The sequence below is a fragment of the Rhopilema esculentum genome, chromosome 4, assembly GCF_057945365.1.
Source record: "Rhopilema esculentum isolate cy_ngs chromosome 4, ASM5794536v1, whole genome shotgun sequence".
NCBI lineage: Eukaryota > Metazoa > Cnidaria > Scyphozoa > Rhizostomeae > Rhizostomatidae > Rhopilema > Rhopilema esculentum.
In genome coordinates this window covers 6,485,158-6,511,984 of record NC_142818.1, presented here as the reverse complement: position 1 = coordinate 6,511,984, position 26,827 = coordinate 6,485,158, and the positions used below count along the sequence as shown (strand labels likewise).

At 34.8% G+C, this 26,827-nt stretch overlaps 2 protein-coding genes across 3 annotated transcripts; both read right to left on the bottom strand.

Annotated features, from left to right (window-relative positions):
• Positions 1 to 429: 429 nt before the first annotated feature.
• LOC135691320 (nibrin) lies at positions 430 to 15,201 on the bottom strand. The gene is made up of 16 exons (XM_065209150.2): positions 14,052 to 15,201; positions 13,676 to 13,755; positions 11,982 to 12,112; positions 11,554 to 11,642; positions 10,555 to 10,628; positions 10,306 to 10,412; positions 9,633 to 9,750; positions 8,806 to 8,996; positions 7,988 to 8,079; positions 6,965 to 7,071; positions 6,384 to 6,466; positions 4,510 to 5,392; positions 3,514 to 3,666; positions 2,846 to 2,959; positions 2,054 to 2,103; positions 430 to 1,484 (listed from the first exon to the last, which is right to left on the bottom strand). Exons 1-16 carry the CDS (start codon positions 14,233 to 14,235, stop codon positions 1,433 to 1,435), a joined length of 2,508 nt encoding a protein of 835 aa, XP_065065222.2. The 5' UTR covers positions 14,236 to 15,201; the 3' UTR covers positions 430 to 1,432.
• A 130-nt stretch (positions 15,202 to 15,331) lies between these two features.
• LOC135691322 (xaa-Pro dipeptidase) lies at positions 15,332 to 26,130 on the bottom strand. Of its 2 annotated transcripts, none has more exons than XM_065209154.2 (16): positions 25,974 to 26,130; positions 24,234 to 24,414; positions 23,864 to 23,991; positions 23,579 to 23,642; positions 23,371 to 23,418; positions 23,050 to 23,111; positions 22,850 to 22,894; positions 21,766 to 21,841; positions 21,337 to 21,383; positions 20,695 to 20,763; positions 20,205 to 20,282; positions 19,353 to 19,501; positions 19,040 to 19,224; positions 17,508 to 17,615; positions 16,306 to 16,389; positions 15,332 to 16,037 (listed from the first exon to the last, which is right to left on the bottom strand). In XM_065209154.2, the coding sequence occupies exons 1-16, from the start codon at positions 25,988 to 25,990 to the stop codon at positions 15,912 to 15,914; spliced, it is 1,467 nt and encodes a 488-aa protein (XP_065065226.2). In that variant the 5' UTR covers positions 25,991 to 26,130; the 3' UTR covers positions 15,332 to 15,911. The 2 variants fall into 2 exon arrangements, with proteins under 2 accessions (XP_065065226.2, XP_065065227.2); XM_065209155.2 differs by having other exon boundaries at positions 24,234 to 24,411; positions 25,974 to 26,123.
• Between the last annotated feature and the right edge of the window lie 697 nt (positions 26,131 to 26,827).

Below are 26,827 nucleotides of genomic sequence, written 5' to 3'. Positions count from 1 at the left end.
TACTCAAACAACAGGCCACAAGTACTGCAATGATTTTTCTCAACCAATAAAGTCTTTGTTGAGGGCTCTCTTTAATGCAATTTAGAGTTAAAGCATTTGGGACGAGAAAGCATGAAAAGCTGTTCATTTATGCATTTGCAAATATTCCCCCCGGTAGAGTCGTCAAAAAGTCATCTCAAGGCAGAATGTTCTGACGTTTTAAACTCTGAAGAGTGTCAGACGAAAAGTTTTAGTTTACTAAATGTTTGCTTTTTTCAAAGCCATTTAGAAATTAATTTCTTCGAATTTTTCAAATTTTCGCTACATTTTTTTAAAAGGTTATCTGGATTTTCCATCAAATCAATCGTATCTATTCCCATCATAATACAGGAAGATTAAATTTGAATGACACACATAGGTAGCATTTATATCAACAAAAGACAAGAAACGTACGGTTACAGAAAGAAAAACATCTAACAAAACAGGTAAAGCGGCTAAACTTTTTCCAAAATCACTGTAGACAATTATTGAACCAACTATACTCTCCACAAAATCTGTACAGATAATATCACATATAAACAAAATTAACGTTGTAAGTATAGCTAGCTTCATCTTGGGTACTTCGTCCAAGTACGTTACATAGCTAACAGGAGAGAGGCAATAAGGCCTTTGCTCCTTATCTTTCAATACGTAAGTGGCAATTTCTGATATTTCTGCGTTTCTTGACGATTCTGAATACTTTTCTATATAGCTAGTTTTTGCACCCTTCTCCTCTTCTTTTTCTCCTTTCCTCTCTCATTTTTGTCCCTCAAATGACCTCGAGTAGACGTTGCAAAGTCTTGCAACCAAAGGCAGAAAGTCTTTTCAACGTTTTTGATTAAAACAATCGATTTCATTTGGGAAAACTACAGATATCGTTTAAAAAAGCCTGAGGAGTTGATGGAAAACCAAGTGAAAAACATCCATACGATTTGTTTTCCTTGTGAAATGGACTTATCTACCACTGATCCTAATCTTAAAGGGCTATAGCCACTCATTACAAAGAATATAAAAAACTAGAACAACATACCACCCATCTAGGAAACCAAACGATTCTTAGAAATTTGGCATTACATTGAGCAATTAGGATTAAAAGGTATTAATTCGTCGGATTAGGTTCGCCTCTTACTAATGTTGGAATTGTGGCATGTCTTATCAGGTACTGTTGAGAAAATTACTTCAACAGGCCCAAAGAATTCTTTCTGCTTGTCGGTTTTGGAGTGCAGGTTGTACTTTAAAAGACGGCAAGATCAAATTCATGAAAATGCTGAGAATAATAATACACAGGAGGCCAAGCCGCAGTACACATTGCAGCTTTGATTTGAATTAGGCTGAATACATCAACCCGATGAGTCGTCTGCCAACATCTTCTGTCAACGTGTTCTGTCAGAGTCTAACAATGTCCTTTGAAGGATTAGCTGCGAGCTGTCAGCTTTTTTGTCTTTTGTTTTGGTTTAAGATCGACTCTAAAATAAGAAATATAGACATGGTTCATGGAGGAAAGTGAAAACAAAAACAGAAAAAGGCCCTAAAAAGCTTCTATAAAACGCTCATCAGCAAGAAAATGGCGACCAGATGTTGTATTGTGGTGTCAATTGCTTGGAAATTTATTATAACTTCTATGCGTTTTAAGAAAGTGAGTTGAAACAATTACAAGTTGCAATTTAAAACTAGTAAAACGCAAAATCTTTAGAAACTTTTTAAACATTATCCAAAATGATCCTTAAGAAACGATGTGTTTGAAGTTATTGAAAGCTGTGTTTCTTCTTGAAACTATTCTTGTCTAAGCTGTTAAGCTGTTTCTTTCCTTGAAAAATTTATACATTATGTCACAAACAATGCACCTTTGAGAACTTTTTAACAAGATTGATGTAAGTATTGTTGTCTCCAAATACAATTTAACTAGTTACATATTACTAATATATTGTAACAAGAATAAAAAAATTCAAAATTCATATTGTAGCAAGAATAGAAATTTGCAGGAAACCCCAGACCAAACTTTCTTATAAAATATAATTTTATGATAAAAACTTACTTGAAAAGGTCATCGTCTTCTCTCTGCTCCCGTTCTTCTCTAGCATATGCCTAAATGAAAATATATATTTAATTTAAACGAAATAGGGCCTTTTTAAAGTACTAACTAAGGGGAGGGGGGCAATATCCTAAGTCCTTCCATTTTTCAAAATAATACCCTATTGTCCTTCGCTTTTTTAAAGAAATGCTTGACCCCCAGCTGAGTTCCCTTAGAAAATGCTATAAAACCAAATACCAGAATCAAGGAGTGAATAATTTTTAATTTAAAAAGCTGTTGACTAAAATGACTTCATGTTGTGGACCACAAATGTTCTCTTTGATGTTTATTGGTGATTGTCGATTACGCACGCCAACTGTTTGGTTATTTTTTTGGTTCCATTATTTTGGAATCATTTGGCCTCTCATGTCTCCGTCATTGCCAGCCTAGGATGGATTGTTTTCGTTGTAAAATAGCCGTTAAACATTCTCTGTTGCTCAACGTTTGACATTTGTGTGTAACTCATTATATGTAATACTTGTTTTCTTTTTTAATATTATATATAGTTTATATATATACTATATATATAAACTATATATATAGCCATCCTATTGGTACATCGGTAACAGGGAGTTGTTAATCAAACCTTTACAAGATTTTTAGATATGCTAAAACAACGTTTGCTGCAGCAACAACGAATTGATTAACCCGGAACTGTTCAAGCTATAGATCATATTTATTCTCTCTGCCTGTAATGTAAACAAGCAATTGAAGCTACGTTTAATAGTGAGGTACGTTTTAATAATTTTTCGTTACCGCTCTAAGCTCTTCAAAAAGGTCGTTCTTGCTTTGATCTTCAGACTTGAAAGGAGCCAAATCACTTCCGCCAATTATATTTGGAATTACTCTGTCTTTTCCAGGAAAGAAGGCCTGTTAAAGAATATTAACCAATAAAAGCCATTGCCAATTCAATGCAATCGAACGAAATTGAAGGACCAATCAAAGAGGAGTTGGAGGAAGAATAACAATGGGCGTAAAGTTGTTAGGCCACAGGTTTTTTTGCATCATTTCAGTTTTATATACTTCTAGCATTGTTATTATCCCTGGGGGAATATTAAAAATATTTTCCTTTTTTATCTACTCTCTTTAATGAATAATGTGGATCAGGGTTTGATAAAATGGCGAGGGGGTGATTACATGTCAATGAAACCCCTTATTTCTTGGCCCCAATTAATTTCATGAGCAACTCTCGTTTTACTCATTGAGAAATAAATACATAAATATATATGAAAAATAAATATAATAAAATAGAATATAGACTAGAAATGAGACATGTTCTCTGTTACTCCGAGTTTCGTGCTTGCGCACTCATCAGACAGACTGAAAAATAAATATATATCTTAAGGGCATATATATGAAAATGAATGCATCAAAAATATATTACCTTTACCTTATAACCTTATATTACCTTATAAATAAACTACCTTTTTGAACTTTTTGAAATTTTTCACGTTCAGGTCTGCTGAAGACAACTGTTGTTGTTTTTGTACCCGTTTGACGACTAACGTTGAGAATCTGACAATTGTTGATGCATTTGGTTGGTCAGGGTCGATTTCCGGTTTGATGTCATTTGTTCGCTACAAAAAAGTATTTTGTCTATTTATTTTGCAAATAATATGCAGAAGATATGTCAGGAGTCTGCAAAAGCTTAGTCCGAGGGGTGTATCACTCTTCCCAAAAAGCGTACGAGACTTTTCACAACAAAAATATTTTTAGGGAATTATGGGGGATTTCTCGCAAACAGAAGGATTTTTGCCATAGGATTTTCGCAAATGATTTTTGTGGAGTGAGATGCCCCACGGTTTGGCCTATATCAAAATATATTCACATTAAGTTCGAGGACATCTTTCATCGACAATAGCTTGAGAATCAAAATAGCTTGAAAACTTAAATAGAGCGAATTATAAAGAAAAAGAAAAATAGGCCATATGCCATAATTAAAAATGAAATGTGAAAAAATAAAAGTTTAAGTAAAGAAGAGAAATAAGTGAATAATCTAAAACCTAAAATATAATAACACAATGAAATAAGAAGATACTGAAATTAGATTAGAAGAACACACGAAACTGATAGTGAAAGAAAAATGGCTTGTCATAGTGAATGCACCAACTGCGTTACAGTTTGTTTAAATAAGGTTGTCTTAACATCGCCAGGTCAACGTATTTGAAACGATGATTTTGTTGCGTTTCTATAAAAACTTGGAGCAAATAAAACGTGCCATTTTTCCTCTTACATTACTTTCGATACACATCTGGATATAAAATTATGCTTACTCTTACTGACTATCAGAAGTTTATATTCTGAGGACTGCAAGACAAAAAGGACTTAAGCATGGCTTTGCAGCCCAACTCTGAATACATCGCAGAAGAATAAAAAGATGGGTTACTAAGCTTAATGTTCAAATGGTTAAGAAATTATACCTGATCCATTTTTGTACTTTTGAAACCTGAGAGGGACGGTGTTTCTGCAACATTTGCACCAGCATTGGCACCGGTATCAGCATCATCATCATCATACCTCACATTCGCACTAAAACCATCTAGCCCATTTGTTTTTCTTGAGCTACATTCCACTTCCATTCCAATTTTGATTATGTCCTTGCTTTCTAGGGTAGTTTCTTGTTGGCTATTTCGATTTCCCTCAGCGAACTGACTTTCTAAAACACGAGAAACGTCTGATTTTCCAGCCTCTTCATCTTTTAAACCAACTTTAACTTTCGCTGACTTTTCATGGACTGACATCCAGCCTGAAGCGTCTTTAAGATTACTTTTAGAAGGTTGGGTGTCTTGATCTGTCTGATCCACATTTGTATCACAAACATCATGGAAACCAGCGTTCTCCGCCAGCTGTTTTCTATTACTTTCGTTATCCAAATCACCCCAAAACTGGCTTTCTGCAACGCGACTTTTGTCCGTGTTCCTTATCCCAGGGCTTTTGTCCGTTGACTTTTTATCGCGTGCATCCATCGTCCTATTTTCCGTATCCACGGCAAATAAGGCCTCCTCGAAACCATCATCGTTCTCGAAAATGCTGTTTGCAATGTCTTCAATTTCCTCTTCTTGCCTGGTCTTATCTCCATGAAAAGCAAACGAATCTTTCTTGGCACCACCATGTCTGCTTTCCTTCTTGTGCTTCTCCTGTTCGCCAACAACAGATGTATTTCTACCAACATCTGTAGGCACCTCTGGCTCCTTCTGATCATCACTGCTGCCCCTCTTACTTCTTTTTGCCAAATGGAAAGGCAGAGTTCCATCCAGTGGTACCGTATCGGTAACATACATAGAGGTGTCTGACAATCGCTTCCTTAAAAATACGAATTTGGAGAAAAGTTGAAAGTCACGAACTATAACTGAAAAAAATGCAATGGACCAAAGCATTTGCTTTAACGGCCACCCAATATTTGAGCCAAATATTATTCAAGGCTCAAACAATATGTGAGTTCAGGGTTCTTTGGCAATACACTTTTCAAAAGGACCGAAATAGAAATGCGAGAGTAGTCTGAGGATCTTTCGGGCATCTAAATTACCGTCAAACGTTCGGTGAAATTTTTCTCCAGGCAACCTATCTACAATCCTGGCCAAAACTCGTGAGACTGCTTCCCGAATGCAATTGAGTTCTTATTCAACGTGACCCCCTACCCCCTACATCAATGTTGGGGTGTTTGTATGGGCTAAAATCGAATACTGGGACAATTAGCTCTCAAACGACACCAACATTGATATAGGGGGGAGGGGAGAAATTGATATGTCCTAATTTTTCTTGGCAACAATTGATAGCATACCGAATTTTTAAATCAGTGTCAAGAAGTTTTGGCCACGTTTGTAGTCACTGGCCATGCCTGTCACTCAGGCAAGAAAATCGAGTATCAAAAGTAAAAATATATTTTGTAAGCAAAAACAGTTGATGGATTGGTACTGAAGGCGTCCTATTCAGTGTAGCATGATCACATTCAACAGGTATAGCTACTTTTTGATATGTTAGGGACACTATTATCTTTTGTGCTCAATTTTTTCACTGAAGTGAATGCTGACATAGACGAATAATTGCAGCCAATCAGTGACGACGTCGGTTCTTTGTTCACATCAGCCAATCCCAGAGGGGACAGACTGTCTTTAATTTAAGTTGCACACTCTTTTGGGAAGATTAATTGTTTTTCTGTGGAACAGGGTATCCAGAATCCCTGATTAGCAATCAATTGCCGTGAAACATGAATTTATCGACAAATATAAAGTTTTTTTCAATAACATCATATTTAACAAAGATTAATGCATGTGTTTGAAAGTCAATCGAATACCTTTTCTTTTCCTGTTCAGCTTGACTGTCAGATGCCAGAATATCGTTTTGCTTTTTGGAATGAGCGTCATTCTTGCTTATTTCCTTGATTGATAAAGGGCAAGTAATATGTAGGGTAACATTTTTTGCAATACCAGTTAGTAATTAGATCAGTATGGTTCGTAGTATTCAGCGCCGCAAAACTAACTTATTCTGAGTTCTGCTGACTTTCTTGATAAAAAAACTGGGCTCAGCTCACCTTGACATTCTACAAGTTTTTGCCTTGAAAATCATTTTCAATAAGTTCAGTTATTATTGGAAAGTAAAGCATCTGTAATGTTATCAAATATGAAATGTGAAAAGAACTGTTTATCGCCTATCCTATTCATTAAGCTCCATTGTAAAAACTGAGGTGTCCCATTAAAATTCGTACATGAACTGTTGTGAGAAATTAAGCAATTCTTTAAGGAACATTCTCTGATGAAGTTTGTCACTAGATGTTCATATGGGATACCTGTTAATCCTCAAGTGTCACAATAACCCTAATACAACTATCTCCCCTCGATCTTTTGTACAAATTAATGGTGATAAAGACTGACTTACGTGGTTAGTTTCCGTACTTGTATTTGCCTTAATGTTCCTCTGACAAGTATGCTCAAAATTTGTGTCGTGTATTGCTTGTGAATGCATTCTGCTGGTATTTGAATTATCTACGCCAAAAAAGATGAAGCAGTTCAGTAGCAAAAGTCAGAAAGCAAGAATCACGAAACCCCTCATTTAACAAGTATACTTATAGCAATTCAGTAACTACAGTTATCATAAAATTTCAGTTCAATTGCACGCTGGAGAGCTGGAGAGCTATTTGTCAGTCATGTTACACTGTCTATGTACATTGTATTTTGAACCCTAGTACACTTTGAAAACCAATACAATATAATGTATTAAGATTTTTTACAAAACTAGAAAAATTTCAAGGAACTTTAGAAAAATAAATATTTACAGAACTTAGATGGGAGTGATGATTTAATAACTCCACAATCGAGATTGAAATATTAAATGATCGCGATCTCACAAGTACGGAATTTCCTCTAAAAAATACCCCTAGCGCATATTATATTTTTAGATATTGATGCAGAAGATATGGAGGGTGTGGGGTTGTACTAGGATTTAGCCTTAGGGATAGCATTAAAAAGAAAAATTCTGGCAACATATAGAGGAAGAATCTACTTTAAAAACCTGAATTTTTTCTAACTTTTCCAACAAAGTGCTGCTCTGTCGTTTGTAGCATTAATTGTGTTGAAGGGTGGGGTGGGGGGGGGGAGGTGACATAGATGATTATTATAATTGTTGTAATGGAATGGGAAAAGCATAAAGGGAGAGGCGTCTATAAGGTGCGAATTAGAGGAAATATTATGTATCGCCTTTTTTTATATAATGAGAGAAACAAAGTATAGATATCGCTTAACAGACAAGCACAAACTCATGGTAGGATACGGAATTTAATCAAAGGTTTGCAGAGGACAATAAAAAATATCAACAGGAGCCACGATACCCCACCACGTTCCTCATTCGTATACTAAGAGTTCAACAATAGAGCATTCAGCATGGCAAGGAATACAAACAAACCTGTTGAATGTCGTGGATTACAGTAATTTTCAAGCGATAAGTGAAGGATTGCCAAGCCAACTTCAGACTCATTAACTGTTCGCAAGTTTAAACTAAAATAGCAAAATAAGCATAAGGAAAGTGCGGGGGTTTACTGTACAGAAAACTCTGGTTTTAGTGAGAGAGTAAGAAAATCAGACAAGCTACTGAGTCGTAGCTTAGAATCCTTTTCAATTTAAAACATAAAAAACAAACATAAACTAAGAAACAAACGAGTAGAGCAACTGTTTTTCGATAAAGAAAAAAAGTAACATAGCCGGTTCTCCGGAGGTGCTTCGTTTGGGAAAAGACTTGATGTTGAAAGTTTGAGATTTTGTTGAAGAAGGAATCCCTAAGACAACCGGTCCTAGAAAAAAACCTGACAAACGTACTCGGTCCCAAAACACCCCTAGACACCGTGAAGGTCTGTGTGCCGGTCGCAGAATATTTTCCTACTCTCGATCAGACCGTTGCTTAAAAAATGTGGAAAGGGTCTACATAACCAATCAGGAAACGGTTTCTAAGACCTGGGCGCAGGCAACTTCATTGTGGCTCCAATGGGTTGATTTATTCGCTTTAATAAATGTAAGCAGTTTTTCATTTTACCCTTCCAGTTCTGTTGCTTGTAACTACCTTGATTCTTGATACAGAATCAAGGCCACTGACATCAAAAGGGGCTGTTATTGTCAATATATTCAAGGTAGTGATGATTTCAATAAATTCAACCAATAAAGCATATTTCTGCCATCTCTGAAACTAAAATATAAATATTTCCTAAGAAAAATTTGTCCGCTACTAACCGATGCATTTCGTTTTTAATAGACGTAAAAAATTCCCTCTGCTTTACGTTTGCTGCGAGTTCATCTTTACGCTCTGGGGTCATTATCACCATGCTGTCTGGAGGGAAAGACCTCAGCGTTTCCGGATGGATTTCTTCTTTCAGCTCTGCTCTTCCTCCTGCCATTATGATGGCAGGTGATAGCCTTGCAAACTGTAAAACCAAAAAATGTTATATGCTTAAAAGTATTTTTAACAAATCATTTTAAAACTAAATTGACTTGCTATCTTATTCATTATTAAACAATAACATTATTTTACAGATGTACTGTATCAAGTGTGCATCTGGGAAAGCTATTTAGAATGTTTTGATTCTCGGAGAAACTATACATAGAACATCTTTAAATCCCAGAGCTACTTTAGTATGTTGATTAAAAGTTTGTATTGCTTAACCAAATTTTTATCAGGATTATTTGTGGATACCTTTTTGCTTGATGATTTTGAACATATCTTTTACACTTCCATGTTGGTGACTTTAACAAAATTATTTCTACCTTTTTGGGCATTAACGATAATTGTCACAAGATTTGAGTAGCAACTAAGATTAAGACGAAGACTAAAAAAGAAATGGAAACTAATAGTTCAAATAAAACTTGATTTACTTATTAAAAAGGCTTAGTTCAAAATGATTTTTCAACCAACTAATCTTCTTTTTTTTGGGTGCAATCTGGAGAAATTTTTTAAATAAACCAGCATCATCTTTAAATGATACACTTTAAAACTTAATTTGCTCCCTCTCAAATGGAAGCTAAAAGGCTTTGAAATCGCTAGAAAGTTTTATCATAGCTACCTGTTTTTTGGATAAAAACAGAAAGCTTTTTCCATTGAAGATAGTCTTTCTCTTAACATTTGGCTGGAAAAGGAGATCTTTGTTTATCAGTGATGGCTCTGCGACCTCTGGAATATATCTGTATAACAAAAACCCAAAGAATAATCATTGATAGAAAATAAAATGTATATAATGCATTCATCTAGATTAACTAACTTATTTAACAGTGTAATCCTGTTGGGTCCTTCCTCTGTATTTCATATCTAAAACCCCCTCTTATCAAAAAGCAATAAACATATCAGTATCTTGGAGTGAATATCTTTTTCTGCTGTGATTTATCCCTTTGTTTGATATTTCAGAAACAATTCATATGCAATATAGCAAATGAAATGAACTTGAAAATTATGAGAAAGCTACAAAATGAGCTATATGTATAGCAACTTGAGACAATTTTGTAAGTATAACCCCACTATCAAATAAACCCTATCTAAAAATGCCTAAATAAAAACCCCATGGGGGCTAATTCATGGATTTACTATAAGTTCACTTCATCTTTGTGCACCATGAGATTGTGTAAGTATTTAGTTGTAGTTCAATTTTGTAGAATTGTATTTGGAATCGACTGATAAATAAAGTGAAATGGAAACAAATCATGAAAAGAATGATGAATATAGAAAAATTAGAGAATGCTTACATTGCAGTATTATCTGGCTGTTTATAAGGATCTTCAACAACTTTCACCAGATTCTCAAAAAAATCTGGCGTAACAATCGGGCAGGCAGATGCAATTGCACATACAACCTATTAAAAAACAAAATAAAAGATTTAAAATATAATTATCTGGAATAAAAAAATTCAATTTAATTAGAGTATAACCTTTCCCAACATTGAAGACATGTTTCTTATACAATCAAGACAAAGAGATCATATACTGTTTACTTACTTTTATTGTAAATGTTATTTTTTCCATTATCAAATGAGTACAACTTGCATTTAATTCTGCTGCAATTTCACCTCCTTTAAAAAAAACAAAAAATGAGCTTGAGTACTAATGTCATCATGTTCTGTTAAATGTATGTATGTATCATTTACCACAATATTCATAAATATTTTCAAGATTTATAACATAAAATGCAATTATAAGGCAAAAATGTAAAGATAAACACCCTAATAACAATGACAAGAGTAGCACTGAAAGGTCAAGCTGGCCATATTTCCATAATGGTCCCCTTAAAGGTGAATGTTCCTTTGTTTGCTAGCAATGATTTCAGAGAAAAGAAAATTTTCTTGATAAAATTCGGTTGAAAACTCAGACAAGTCTAACTGATTGTGATCCCAGACAAAATTTCCTGATCCTGGCCAAAAGTCTCAGCTTTCACAGCTGTGTCTGGAAGATCCAATGAAATACATTCTAGCTACCTTCAAGGTAAGGAATTCCTATCCAGATCCATCCATACTTGGCCTTAATTTTAGACCAGCTTAATTTTCCCTCTGATAAATAATTTTGGCATTATGATGTGGAAATTTTCTATCAAATTAAAATTCTACAGGACATTGCTTTATTTTGCTTCTACTTGACCATTGGTCTACAGCAACTGACTAGACAACAGATGTTTGCAGTAACATTAATGAATGCAAAGAAATAGTATTGAAGCAAAAATGCATTTGCAGTTTTTCATGAAAAACCTGCTATGAAAGAGTGGAATACCCTATTTTATTTAGCATTTAAGAAAAAGGAATGATTCCATAAGAATCAATTTCTACAAATTCAGATACAGAATACATAATTTTTACGGATATGTATATTAGTTTTGTTTTAAAAAAGAAATTTTCTGATAATAATAGCTACATGTCCAATAACCTATATCAGATTCAGATAAAAAACTCAATGCTACATAAAAGGAAAAAGTGGAAACTGAAAAAGCACAAGCATATGAAATACCCAATCTGAAGACATCCCTTCTTAATGATGACTTCTGTTTTTTATCATTTATGCAAGACATTGCCACAATAATTGGATACTTCAGCAGCCTATGAAAAATGCAGAACTTATTCAAAACACTATAAAGAAAAAGTAAACAGAAGTACTGTATATTCGTAAAAAATACCAAGACCCTTAGTGGAACAAATCTTGGAGCAGGAGGCTTAAATTTGAAATGTAAACAATATGAAGGAAATAGAAAGCTTGCCAGCACCATATCTGTAGCCTCATCAGAAAAAGAAACTTCTTACAAAAAAGGAGGGGGCTGAAGTCCCACAAGCCCCATTGGCTTTGCCACCCCTTGTAACGGAAATGAATTATACTCATCAACACTGGAAACAAAAGGCAGCTAGGCATTTACAAAGTGAGGCAACAATGAGAGAAATCACCTGAATTTGTGATGACTTTGGCCAAAACAAATAACATCATCTTCTTTTAGAGACACAGGTATTGTGACTTTTATTCCATTGACTGTAGTGCCATATTTTGAGCAGTCTGTTAGAGTTATTTCTGAACTTTCCTTATAAGACAATTGATTAAAATGTTGATATATCTTTGTTATTCTTGATAAAGGTGAACTGACAACAAAACTGGATTTTTGATATGATGTAGAAAATGGTGCATAGAATCTTAATTTCAAGATTTCGGCTAATTATTGCTTTCTGTTTTGTCACAATTCTGCTTCAAATGTCATAAAATTATCGCTGAGTGCACAGCCATTATCTGCAATTTATGTGACCCAGTGCGAACAAACATCATGTTTTTATTCAGTTCAGTTCATAAAGCACAGCCTCTAATTGAGCTTTAAAGATACATGTAGCTTTGGATCCCAGATTTACAAAAATTCATGGCTAGTGAAATGCAAGAAGAAAAAAGTGTAGGCTGGTACTACTTTATGAGAGGAAGGAGATAGAAGAACATTGAAGTTTGGGATGAAAGGGCATTTCTGGCAGCTCAAATCACAATTGTTTAGGTATATCATTTCTGCATCCTAATAAATCACAAATGTTATTTTGGGTTTGCAAACTCATAAGTGCAACTGAGTTATAGGGGCACAGTGGGAATTGAACTTTTGAAAACATTGTTTTCCTACATATAATGACAAGAAAAAGTATGGAAATTTGCAAGATTTTCCATCAGATTTGGTGATTCGATGAGGGATGTAGCCTGTAGCAAGTCAAGAAGTATAGGCCCTTAGATTCCTTTTGAATAAATATATGGTCAAAAAAGGAATTGTAGGACAATGCAAATGTTTGCTTGTCTCATATAAGTGTCAAATTGAAATGAGACATCTATTGTACAGGGCTCTTAACCCCTTAAAAAAATTTATTTATTTGGCTGAATATGACTGTGTCAAAAAACAGCAATTTTTTTAAACAGGGACAATCTAATCACAGGAAGGAGTTGTTTTGTAGTTGACAAATATTCTCAAGGCCAAAAATTACAATTAATTACCATTCTTTGTTCAATCTTGCCAATTTATTTATTGCTACCTTTTTTTGATATGTTGCCCCCCCCACACATACACACACTGGGTCATTACAAACGGAGAAAGGGGCCATACATGTAGAACCCCCCAGTAACTTTGTAAATCTTGGTATAAAAAGTTTGCAAAAGTGTCATAAACATAAGATTATTGAAATGCAGTCAAAACCTACTCAATTCATGTGGCAATGCTCTTCCACCAAATAATTTAAGTATGGCCTTCCAGACTGTCTGGCTGCCAAAATGATTTTAGTGTTTGTGACGTCATCATAATATGATAGGCTCGGGCAAACTCGCACATGTTAGGACAGTTATTGGTGGTTGATTTTGATGCTCAAAAACTCGAAAACGATATTGAATATAAAAAACTGATAATTTCTCAGGTAATGATCCTCGATAAGCTTTGTGGTCAAGTTAATTTTGCATTTCAATTCAACTTTAAATGTCAGTTATCAGTATATAAAGAAACATTTGAAATGAACAAACTGAAACTAAGTGGATAGAAAAGCAAAATGATCTAATGCTGGTTTGATAAGCCAATAACTGGGGAAAATGAAAGATCGATGGAAAGTCAGAGTGTGTGATGAAATTCAAATACCTTTGTATATGGCTCTCCAGTTTTAATGACAGAATGTTTTCGGCTTATTGAAGAGTCATTTTGAAGCAAAATCCTGCAATCTAAAGTAAAGAGTGCTCGTTTACTAGTAATGAGACTTTTTCTAACATTGTCTGTATGAAGTGAATTGCACAATAGAAAAGTATAGGCCAAGTTCGAATACAAAACGATGCGTCAAAATTGCAGTGAACCATTTTGTAGTACCAGCCATATAGCCTTTAAATTTGATTTGATTTATTTATTATTCAAATTCTACAACAATAATAATTGTTAGCAAAATACTGATGATAATAATATAGAAAAATAAAACAACAACACAATGAAACTAGGTGTAGTAGAAATTAAGTCAGATGCTCACCTTTTCGTCCAATTACATATTCCTGTCCAGGAACTATAAAGAATTCCCGTGCCTGGCCCCCACCTTCGTCTTTCATTAGCCACATCTTGAGCTGTTGTCTTGTGTTGTAGGCCAGTTCCAGTTGATCGTTCTTCAAAATGGAGGCCTTTGTTTCCCGCCAAAAATCTGGCCTCATTTCGAACATGTTCCAACAGCGTACGTTGGATCAAAAATGTCCCCCGTGGACGTTGTAGCCGCGGGACAACGGGCATGTCAATTTTTGATAATTTTGAAAATTATTTTATGAAAATTATTTGCAATGGGTAGAATTAGCGATGCAAAGTAGAACACCTTCTGATGTGCTTCCTTATTTTGGCAATTCTTTGTTCGCCATTCATATTTCAAATACTTTCTTTCAAAAAATGCCCACATGAATGATCGAATATTGCACCCCAGTATTTGGAGAAATTCCCCTTTTCTTAGAGGTGCCCTCTTCAGAACCTTCAGAAAAGTGTCCTTCCTACCTGTGCCTCTCCAACCTTGAAACACTTCTAACGTTCTCCTTGGCAACATGTTAATCTTGAAAAGCGTTATGAAAATTGACTTGATTGGTTCAGGCACATTAGAATTCTGGTAAATGAACCTAGTCGAATATAAAGCATTTGATCAACAATTCTTATCAATTATCTTTTTTAATTTTGGGCTGGATTTGTATCTACTACTGCAACCTTTTCATTAACAACCATTTTTTTCTTGTGTTTTTATGGTCCTTTTATTTATTTGACTTCCCTTAGATTATAACACGAGAATAATTTCACCCAGTATGCTGGGATGAAACTTTGGGTCAATAAATTTTCGTAAAGGATATTGTTTCGCTTTACGTTGTATAGTTCTTCAACGATTTGTGTTGATTCAGCAAGTGAGAATTTCCTTACGCCAGTCAGTGGTTATTGTGTGCTTTGATGAACCCTGAATGATTTTAAATTCAGCTAGGGAAAATTTTTCGAAGATCATCTGAAACAAAGTGAAAGTATTTTTTGCCAGTAATGAAATGGTGGGTTGATATTTGATAATGAAATCCTCAATGCTATGAGCACTGTGGCGGATAACAAGATGAAGCAATGCTCAGATGGCGGCATCTGATTGGCAACACTTGAACTTTGATTGTCTACAAAACTATTGCTTGTCGCTTAAGTCCATACGAGATATTTTGCAGGCCAACATCTTTGTATTCGGGCATAGCATTCAGGAAATCAGCCCTTTTAAATACAAAGAATAAATAAAACAAAAAGATTGAAATCTCAGCAACAAAATAAAATTTTTCCAATCATTACCCACCTATAAAAACAGATCTAAATAACATCAACATTTTAGGAAAAAGTTACAAATGTTTGGTAAGACATCATCAAGGAAAAACCTGACAATAACAATACGGTGGCCATGTTTTTTGGTTTCTCGCTAAAACAAGACAGGTTCTACGAATCTGCCAGCCACTTTTTGGAATCCTTTCTTCTAAGTCGTTAAATCCACTTCAAAAGTAAATTGCTGGAATATTCCATAACATAGTTCGTAAACATTGATTCACTAATCACCTGGGTTTAGTTGCGCACAGTTGAAGGCCTTTGCTGATACTACTACGAAATCTCTCCTAGGGGATTGGTTTCGGTCTTTTTCAATTTTAGTTCGGTGAATACTCGACATTTTCCCCAACTATCTAATGATTCAATTCTGATGATTGCATCTACATAATTTATATTAACTCTGAATACTGAATAATAGAAAATCAGATTTGAATTTAAAATAATTATCAATGCATTATCAGCAGCAATTTGCAAGGCAGCACAAAATGCGAGTCATCCACTGGGTATTGCAATCAGTTCTTTAAATGACAGGCTTCAAGTCACCACCAGTAGCCATGTGGTTTTCAATTTCTTCGACTGTACGAGGCACGTCTGTCATCAATTCCATGCCATCTTCTGTGATGATGATGTCATCTTCAATTCGCACCTTGAGTGTAAACGCATTTAAAAGTAACATAGTCTGAGCAACACGTATTTGAAAATAAAATAATCTGATAATCTCACAAGATAATGTTGAAAAAATAAATGAAATCATAAGCTTGCTGTTTCATGTCTGCGGAAATTCCTCTCATTTCTGCCTTCCACAACTTATGTAACAAGTAAATGTAATTCGAACAAAAGCCTGATTTTGGACAAGATATGTAAAAGACACTTATAACAATAGAAAACTCAACAAATTTTTCTAATTTTCTTACCCCTCCAAATCCTTTGAACTGCTCGATTTTTTCTCTTACCAAGAAACTTGACAAAGCAGGATCATTCATTGCCTTTTCCAATACCTGCAACGATATGAAACCAAGTTAACAATCTGCAGCAAACTTGACGTCAAAATCAGGAAAAAGGCTGAGAAAATAAGAACAAAAAGCAAAAACACCATAATAGCTTAGTGGCGGCGCCAGCAATTACAGAGTGGGAGGTCAATGGGCGCGATAAATGGGACCACGCCCATTTTGCCTCGTTTCAGTGATTTGTACCAGGTTATTTATGCTTAAGAAATTTGATCTACCCCTACCCAGCGCTTTTCAATCTGTTTTTATAAGAAATATCAAGACTATTCTATCAGAAAAACGGAACCAATGCATTTTTCGCATTTAATTTTTTTGTGTGGACACTGAGTTGGAGCTATTTTCAGAATCTTCGTGACATTCAAATTAGTAAAAAAGCAAAAAATCACTCTGTTGACATTTGCTTTACGCTGAATTCTGGAAAAATTCCCCTGCTCCTCTTATATAAGCCTGCCTCTTTTCTTGACCTCCCCTCAACAATATCAAATATGAGATGCACCTACAGAGGCCCAATGGCGCTTGTAATGTATGGAGAATTAAGTTGGTATTTTTCTAAAGCTTTATTTAAAGTCTTTTGTGGAAGTGCGATAGCATATGTGCAAATTGTAGCAAAGTTCAGAAGAACGAGCAACGTCAAAACTTGACAGATGACTGGCAAAGTCAACATAAAAAGGCAAAATAAATGCAACGGAATTCAGGCATGCAAGTCGTTTCTTCCATAGTTAATATATTTTACTGTTTACACTCTTGTTCTATAAATCACATTTTACAAGAACAAAGAGGGTCAATTTCCCAGAAAAAAGGCAAGAGCATGCCAAACCTCAGATCAAGAGTATAAAAGAAAGGATGTATTTATTAAGATTGTTTTCTACTTTAACAAAAATCTGACCTTTATCGGCTTACCGACAGTGACATTAAAAATGTATGCAAAATTGCTAATCATTGGTCTTAGAAATAACTATTGTATGAGGTCGTAGAAAAACCAATGTTGAAATACAAACAACATTAAGAACACCCGGGCCTAAGATTACTAAAAATATAAAAACATTGAGCCTCTTAGAACAAAGAAAATTGCCTTAGAAACTTGATGTCAAAATAAAACTTTCTCTTACTGCATCAATGAAGTAAATTCCTGGTTCGATGGTGAGCACCATTCCGGCTTGCATCGTTCTAGCTGTTCTTAAGCTCCTCAGTCCTGGCTTGGTGCTTCTTTCGACTCCCTAGGGCACAAATAAAGGCTAAGAAAGCGAAGAACTTATAATATATATATGTCATGATGCCAGTTCACTCTGCTCAAGTTGTTCCAAAAGATTAAATGATAACAGTTGAGCAATTGTGGTTAAATGATTCGTTCATTGATAGCAAAAATTCTGTGATATTCACGGCTTTATACGACAGGATAAGTCTACAAGACTCTTGGAAAGTTTGGAATCTTTATTGTCACATTTTAATGACAAAATCTCATTTAAAAATATAGCATAGTGATCAATAGTCATCATCGTTAAACTGGATTGGGCTTAGAACACAGAGGCGTGCCGCGATAGGGGGTGGGTGTAGGATTTTACACCCCCTCTTTCTGAGGAAGCCGTTGGTAATTTTAGGCTTGTCGGTAAAGGTATAAGTTGGATTTAAGGTCTTAGTAGATCATTATCGTCAGGACCAACACCATTTGCTCTACTTAAACGTGTTTCTCTCCATCCAAAAACTTTCCCCTTAGGCACAAAAGGGGTAAAAGGAGGGTAGGTTAAAGCTTTTGCAAACAGTTGGAAGATTTTCGTTTGAAAAAGAAGTCTTCGCAGCATCCTGCACCTCAGCTTGCAAAACTTCCTTATCTTAATCTCCATATATGTCTTATTGCTAAACCATGTCCCATTTTCTACGCTTAAAAGCTTATTCGAGGCTTTCCAATCGTCATGTCTAAATCAAACAGGTCCAACAATTAAAAATAATCATAATAAAAAAGATTATGAAAAGTTGCTATGATATCCATTAATTGGGAATATATGTTTTTATTATTTTAGATGCCTTTTCAGGCCATCATTACAATGTCATGTTTTCAAAATTTTTCTTGCCGCAAACCATTGCCGTGGCTTTCATTAAACACCTGAGCAATCAATTACCTACCCCCCCCCCCCTCCCTACTCCGAACTCCACTTACAACGATACAAAACTACAAAAATTTGATTTCCTTAAAAAAACTTTCTAGTAGGTACAGACTGTCGATATATTTCCTTTGCTACACCCCACACAGAGAGAGTTAAAGGTCCTTCGTCAACCTACTGTTAAAATGAGGTGATTTTGTTGTAAGGCATTGCTAGGTATTCTATAAGGCTTAAGGTATTCCAAGATTTGGCTAATTAAGGCAGACATGTTACACCATTTTTTAGGACAGCCATGTTAAATTATTTTTAGAAGCAACAGAGCTAACTGTAGCTAACGGCATGCTTATGTTAGACTTCATTGGCTGAAATGATGTACACGAAAACTTCGCATTTAAAAGTTTATAATAAAGATCTTAGTAACTACAAAACCATTTTATCTCCACATTATAAAACAAAAAATGCTTCGCATTCGAAAACACATTTTCAAATAGTTATTTCGAAACACATTAAAGCTCCCCAATTTAAATGTCGGTACGAAATACCTCTGGGTAGCCACCAACATCATGAACATCCAAGCCCATAAAATGCCCTAGGCCATGTGGCATGAAAATAGCTCCCAGTCGAGCTTCCATCATTGCGTCAATGTCACCTTGCAGAAGACCATGGCGCTTCAGTTCTTCCAATTGCACTCTGTCTGCCAGTAAGTGCATGTCTACCCAAGATACTCCTGCAGAGACGAGACATCAAAGAAAATAACAAAGCAACTTCTAAAATATTTCTAAAACATATTTTCATTTATCGCCTGACACCCCATGGTATAAAATGGAAACTGAAACACAAAAGCTGGAGACAAACCTGGTTTGACAGCGGCCATAACTGCTCTGCTTGACTTCAAAACTGCCTCATATATAATTTTTTGCTTGTCAGTGAATTTGCCGTTTACTGGGAAGGAGCATGTGATGTCTGATGCATGACAGTAGTATTCGCCACCCATATCAAACAGACTGAAGGGAAAAAAGCGAGAAATAAGTGACCCCAAAGTTTGCAACTTTCTAAATTCAAAAGCCAAGGTTGACATCAGCAGTAGCTGCTATATTCGTCTTGAGATGTGATAAGATATTATTTTTTGACAGGTTAATGACCTTTGTCAGCAGAGGAGATGAGTGTTTTTCTCAAACACTTTGTGTCAATTCAATCATTTTGAATATTTTTCGACATTTTTCGCAGAACGTAGTTGTCAAACGCTGTTGTTTGTTCTTGACGATGATTCTTTCATCATTTAGACGAAGCACGAAACGAATACTCAGGACATACAGAATGCAGCGGTCATCTAAACGGATCATTGGGGGAAATCACAGCCCCCTGACCCTCCACACTTCCTCGAATAGATAATGAATAATCATCAAGATTTATCATATCTACAACACACCCGTTTCTTATTTTTCACTTTGTTTGTGGTGTACTATCATGACTGATCGGGTATCTAAAATATTTACACGATTGATCAATGCTCCTACAATTTAAATATCAGTCTTCCTATCAATAGACATTGAAAAAGCTAAAGATAGAATTAGGGATCGATGTATGCAGAACTTCATACTGCTTAGCCAATGAAACTCTTGTACATATTTCCAGCCTTCGCGGAGATTACCTGAATTAAAAATCTATATGTTTTAAAATCAATGAAATTTCCAATATATATTTTACCATATGTCACCATCGTTTACAGTCTTGTCATTGGGTGCACCAGCATGACCATAGTGCAAGGTGGCGCCATTCTCTCCGCTACAAAGAAAACACACCTCGGTATAGCACAGAAAAGATGAAGCATTATAAATGTACTTTGAAAGAAGTTGCCTTAAATGGACTGGGCAACAAAATAAACTGTGCAAAAGTGAAAGTTATTATGGAGTAAACATACAGAAATAACCTACAACCATTTAAAGTGGAAAGCTAAAAGTAAGACTTGAAATAATTATTATGTTTATAGAAATAATTATGTTTAGGAATCAAAGATACACAAATAGTATATGCAGGAATTCAAAGGAATGACATTGCCCGAGCAGTTTGCACGTGTTTTTCCATAATATGACCAGACAATTTAAGACGAGCCAAGATGTGCTCAAATACACATTAATAATTGCAAAATTGGGATCCATGACTTGTAGTAAGAACGGCGATGTTATCGGCATCATACCTAGCAGCGATGCAGGTGTAAGAAAGATGGCGACATCCTCCCCTTGCATACACGTAATGGTAGAAAATGCTGCGAAGTAGACAATGACAGGTCTATCAGTCGTATCAGGAAAAATAAACGTATTAGGCCATATCGTGAAAGAGGTTAGATTTAAATAAAACATACAAGCAGTTGCGCTATAAAGATAACTCGCAGTCAGCTGGAAGGGGGCTAAACAATGTATCGAAATAACTTTATCAATCAACACGATGACAAAAATCAAACAACAAGGTTACGAATGCTCTTATAAACATGAAACTTTAAGATATGCAGGATATAAATACTTTCGATAAATTGCCATAAAATAGCAGAAACTATTCAGAAATTCAATAGACATGCAACAATAGCATATATACCAATCATAGCATTTACGATTTAGCATTAGTCCAGTGCAGCTCGATTAGGAAATGCCTATGATACTGCATCTATTCGGCATTCTTCATAAGTAACGAAAATGCACGACAATTCAGAATATTACCAAAGTCTACTGAACAGCATAGTAACAAGATGCTCCATACTTTACATCATAAAGGAAACGACTCTTTTCATGTCAGTAACATTTCAGTCCTTAACAAGGTTATGACCCAATGATGGTATAAATACCTTTCCAGCTGGTACTCTTTCATTCCTGGCCTTATTCGCTTCATTACCTTAAAGAAACACCGATCAATGACTGCATTGCACAGTTCAATACAGTGTAGCATTAAAGCAACACAATTTTAAATAATATTCTTGTTTAAAGTAAACATTTTTTAGAAATGTACCATGAACAAATAGATGAGTTGTGAAATAATAACTGTTAACTAAAACATACGAGATGGGAATCAATGTGAGATGAAAATGAATGTTGTTGGACGAATAAAAAACAATGAAAAAAAAGATTCGATCAAAAGACCTACCTAGCATCATTTCAAAATCAGCACAACTAAAACAAGAACTTTGTTCTCCAATTAGTGTCTTTCAAGTAAAATTTAACGCACAAATTTTGTGCCAGGTAAGACGGTTATTAAACTTGAAAATATTAAAAAATACCTCTCGATGTGCTTCACTGCTTATCTTGTTGGTGTATCGAAGAACACGTAACTCTTCAGGAGTCTTTATTACACGACTAAAACGTAAGTTAAGGAAACAGCTTGAGAGATATTTGAAAGGAAATGACATATTTAGCGGCGGTTGTTACTCAGGTTCAAAAGCGCTGACCTTGAAACATGTTATAAAAATTGCTGTAGAATCTGGAGGATTCTTCCATACAGCTTTTTGGCTTAGCGATCTTCTTTTCTTTGAGCTGCTGTTTGATAGAACTCTTTGCAAGTTTGTGAGCCTTGAAAAACCTATAGTTGCGCTTGGTTTACAGTATTCCTGTTTAAAAAAACCGTTTGCTCAAAATCTAACAAAAAGACAATTATGATGGGGCTAAAGAAGAGCCAAAAAAGGGGAAACAATATTGTAGCTTGAAGTCGTTGGGTGGCTTTGCTGTAAAGCAGTGGTTCTATTTCCAACAGTTTGAAAAAAAGCTAGGCCTAATACATCAAAACGGATTATAAATTTCAATAAAGAACTGTCCTATGAAATTGCTGACACTACAGTAAATTTTTGCCAGGAAGAATCTATAAAACTTTGAGCCCAAAATAATTTTCAAAAAATTATCTTTCTCGGGAAAAAATTGATATTTTGGCTTTTTTCTGTCCCAAAGGCAGGCCCGAAATCAAGAAATATGCGATTTTGGATGAGCTTTGACCCTGAAATGACCACATTAATCTTTGAATAAGAAGCAAAAATAGTCTGATTCTTGAAAAGTATGTTGTTCTTTGCAGGAATTTTGTAGAAACCAGCTCCATCCATCACAGTTTTACAAATTTTATTTCAAATACAGAGACAAAATAACTCCTACCAGAAGAAAAGATGCTGTTATTAATTCAAAAGAAAACTTCTCGATGAGCATTCAAATGACAACAATAAGGAAAATGAGAACACAATTCAAACTATGGATTTCTTATGGCATCAATATCATTGTTCTTCACTGGACGATATGTTTTCAACAAAATATGATATAATACTGCACTACACATTACTACATTTATGTAAATATTACTACATACAAAAGCAAAATACATACCATTCTGTTATTTCAGGAAAGAGCAGAGTATTGTCAACTTTGAAGCTGTGGCAGAAAGAAAAGTCATCTGGTAACATACAAAAAAGTACTGATGAATTCTTATAAGAGAATCCAAATATCAATCATAACCAATTCAGTTTTCACTAAAATGGCTTTCAAATGAAAACATGAATATAATATTGTGTTCAAAAAACTCATACTTGCTTATTCCATCAAAAGCTGCCTCTTTTGTAATTAGTCCACTGTCTGTGTTTTGCCCACGCTAGAAAGAAACAATACTATTTGCAAAAAAGACAAAGAGTTCCAATAATTATTTTTACATTTTGCCCAGATCTTAAGTTTAAAATTTCAGCTTTAGGGAGTACTAAATTGTTTATGTCCTCCAAAAAAGGACACAAAATCTTCTATAGCTGCAGAGAAAAGGAAAAATTTGGAACTCTGAAACATATCAATCTGCTTGTCTTAAAGACAACATTGTGATTGTAAAATTGAAATGATGCATTCAATTTTGCAATACATACCAAAGTCAAAAGCTGAGCTGGTTTCTTATTTTCCAAAATTGTTGCAATCTGCAAATACAAAATTCAAACTATATGAAAGAACATACTTGTTCAGTATGATGTTTTGATAAGTCATTGATAATACAATCTGTGAATACAAAATTCAAATTATATGATACATATACTCACTCAGCATGACAACATTAAAAACAATAAAAGTAACACAAACCTCATCAGTATAATACACCTCATCAACTTCATACAATTTCTTGAAATGCTCCCTTGGATGAATCCTGAATTAAATCAATTTCAAAACAAATGTAAGTTAAGTGTGATAATAAGATCTTTAAAGAGGCAAAAAAATATAAAATTTAAAAGAATAGCCATAAAAGAATAGTTTGTGTCAGCTAATAACCAGATGCAAAGATTCACCCCTAGAAGCTATTAACATTAGAAATAATAATGAATAAAAATAGCATCAAATGAATTAATAAAGGAAAAACGTCTGTCTAACCTCCCCATCCATACAACATATTCTTCAGGTAGTCTGGGTATAAACAACATAGATTTTCCACTGTCTACATCAAGAGCACCAAAAAAGTCTGGTTCTTTAACACCAAACATCCAATGAAAGTATGATTCCTATACAAAGCAAGATAAACATTTGTCAACTTAGAAATTACTTCTCCTTGTGAAGTGTATTGAATATGTATATAATTTTTAAAGCTAAAAATGTGCCCTTCAAAGAAATTAAAACAATTAAAATTTCAAAATACCTACAGCTGCGCTTCTTGTGAATTCTCTGAACTACTGTTTTCTAAGCCTGCAAATAGTCTTAGCAATGAGCAAAGTTTTCCATGACAAAGAAAACATTCTAAACATACCTGTCTAAATATAATTTCAGTATCACTGCTATATCTTGTCTTGCTTTGACCACCTTCCAGAATAACAACTGATCCCTTTTCATATCCTTTGACATTCTTCAGTCTTTCACAAAGGCGATCTCTGTTCTTTGCATGAAGAGAAACAGGTACACTGAGAGTATGCTCTCCCAACTGAAAGCTGCTTGTAAATGAAGAATAAAATGTTCCAATAAATGTTAAAATCTTGTTACAGCAAACTGAGTGGCATAATAGATTTACTAGAACTATTTGAAATATTTCACAAAATGATAAGTGTTACTCCAAATGAAAGTGGAACTATAAATGGGCCCTTCATAAAAACTATTTTTAAGGGAATTTAGTACTTCCTAGGGCTGTTGAGCAAATGAGAACCTTCACACACTCTGTACCCCAAATTTTCAAAAGGCAAACAAATAAAGGTACAAAGTATTGTTAAGTGTATAATCTTGAAATAAAGAGTTCAGCTTGAATTTAAAATGATTGTTCTCACTGTGTAGTTTTGTTAATTCCTCTAATGCCCCTTCCTTTTTGAGATAAAGATATCATCCTATTCAGCTATTTTGATTCTAAGATCTTGCAAAAATTCTAATTTACTGTATAATCTTGAAATAAAGAGTTCAGCTTGAATTTAAAATGATTGTTCTCACTGTGTAGTTTTGTTAATTCCTCTAATGCCCCTTCCTTTTTGAGATAAAGATATCATCTTATTCAGCTATTTTGATTCTAAGATCTTGCAAAAATTCTAATTTACTGTATAAAAAGCAAATGGGTGTATTTCTTTGATAAAGCATTTAAATCCAGCCAAATTCACCTGACAGACAAATTAACAAACTATATTTTTAACTTTTAATTCTTTTTTGCATAATTTCATAGAATGCAAATTGAGTACAGGCATGACAGTCACCTTCACCATCAGCACCACTAGGCATTTCAAAAAAAGCTTTAGTGTCACAGAGTTATCTTATTTCATTTTGATAAAAAAAAGCAGTTAGTGCATGCTGCAGAACGTCAGAGGATCTGGGGAGGCAAGTGCATGTAAACTTTATGTGGCTTTTGAATTTTTATTCAATGTGCACTACAGTGATGGATCTGTGTGCAGTCTTAAAGATACTACAGTTAGAAAAAAGGGGTTTACACCCCTATCAAATATAGCAGATGCCCCTTTGAAAATGATAAAAACTGGTGACTTTTTCAATTTTACATGCAATCACTGCCAAAAGTCTTGGAACACTAACATACTAACCAGCCCCTCTCTAAGAATTCAGAGGTATATTGTTCTAATTTGATACCTAATCATCAATGTTTTACTTGGCTACAATGCACATTGAAGATTAATTCTCATGGAATCAGTTACAGCACAATAAAAGTGTTTGCATTAAGACATAGAATCTTGTAGTGGCCAATTAAAGCTGGCAAATTTAAATTGGCTAGGTGCCACAATGCGTGCGTAGATAACTTTGCCACAGGAGGGTTTTCATTTGTCATTCAGTATCTAATTGCTCGAAAACATTTTGTATACAGCTATCGAATCTTTTTTGAGAAAAGGGGAAAGAAAAAAGTGATCCAAAGTCAGGCAGCTGAGCAATCGATGCCTAAGCAGACAGTGGTTGGTACCTGCAGAGAAGCACCCGTGCAAAAGCATCAGCACGGACATAGGCAGCCAAATTTATCTAGGATCCCTTTCTATATGACAAGTTCAAATAAAGCAACATATATACTAACTTTCCACCCTCAGCCATGTTTCTTGTTATAAAAATAATACAAGCTGTCTCGTTACGTCCGTTCCTCTTCCTTGTTTCTTGTAAAAAGGACAGGAAGGAAAAAAGAAATTGCTGAATCTGAATTGAATTGTAGCATGTGACAACAACAAGACCAGACAACACAGGGAAACCAAAATAACTAAAAATCAGGGGCAACCAAACAAGGTAAACTTGCAATAGAAGAGGGCTGATAAATGAATATAAACCGAGGGACAAATCACTTGGGGAAAAGTGTACGAGATTTTTTTAAGTTTTTTAAAAAAAATTTCAGAATTTTTAGGATTACTTGAGGTTTTTGAGTTTTTGTGAAGAATTTTAGCAGATTTTCAGCAAAGCGTCACGCCCCCCAATGTCTGCAAACCTCCCCCCCCAATGTCTGCAAACTTCAATATTTTTGGTCATGCAGCGGGAACCTTGCATTAATTAGAGAGTTTGACCAAATTTCAACTTGTAATATATTCATTTTATCGGTCATGGTTGGTCATAGTCAACTTTCTTTTTGTAAAACACTCTTTTTTTCTAATAACGATTTTATAAGAACACGAGCCTCAAAATTGGTCAAAAGTTAAAAACAAATTACGAACAAGCTGAGGCTGAGCTACTGTAAAATGCAATTTTGAACAACGTTTTATCTTATAAACGAGGTCTTTCAGCCATGTTTGGGTGCTTTTTCGGTGATTATTCAAACTTGTCGGCAAATGAAGGTTGTCTCACTCACTTTGTTGGCAAATAAGGCCTGAACACCTCCCTTGAGCGAAAACGCTAGCAATTGCCTATTTATTAATCTAAGAGCAAATTAAGAACAATCCACCCTCA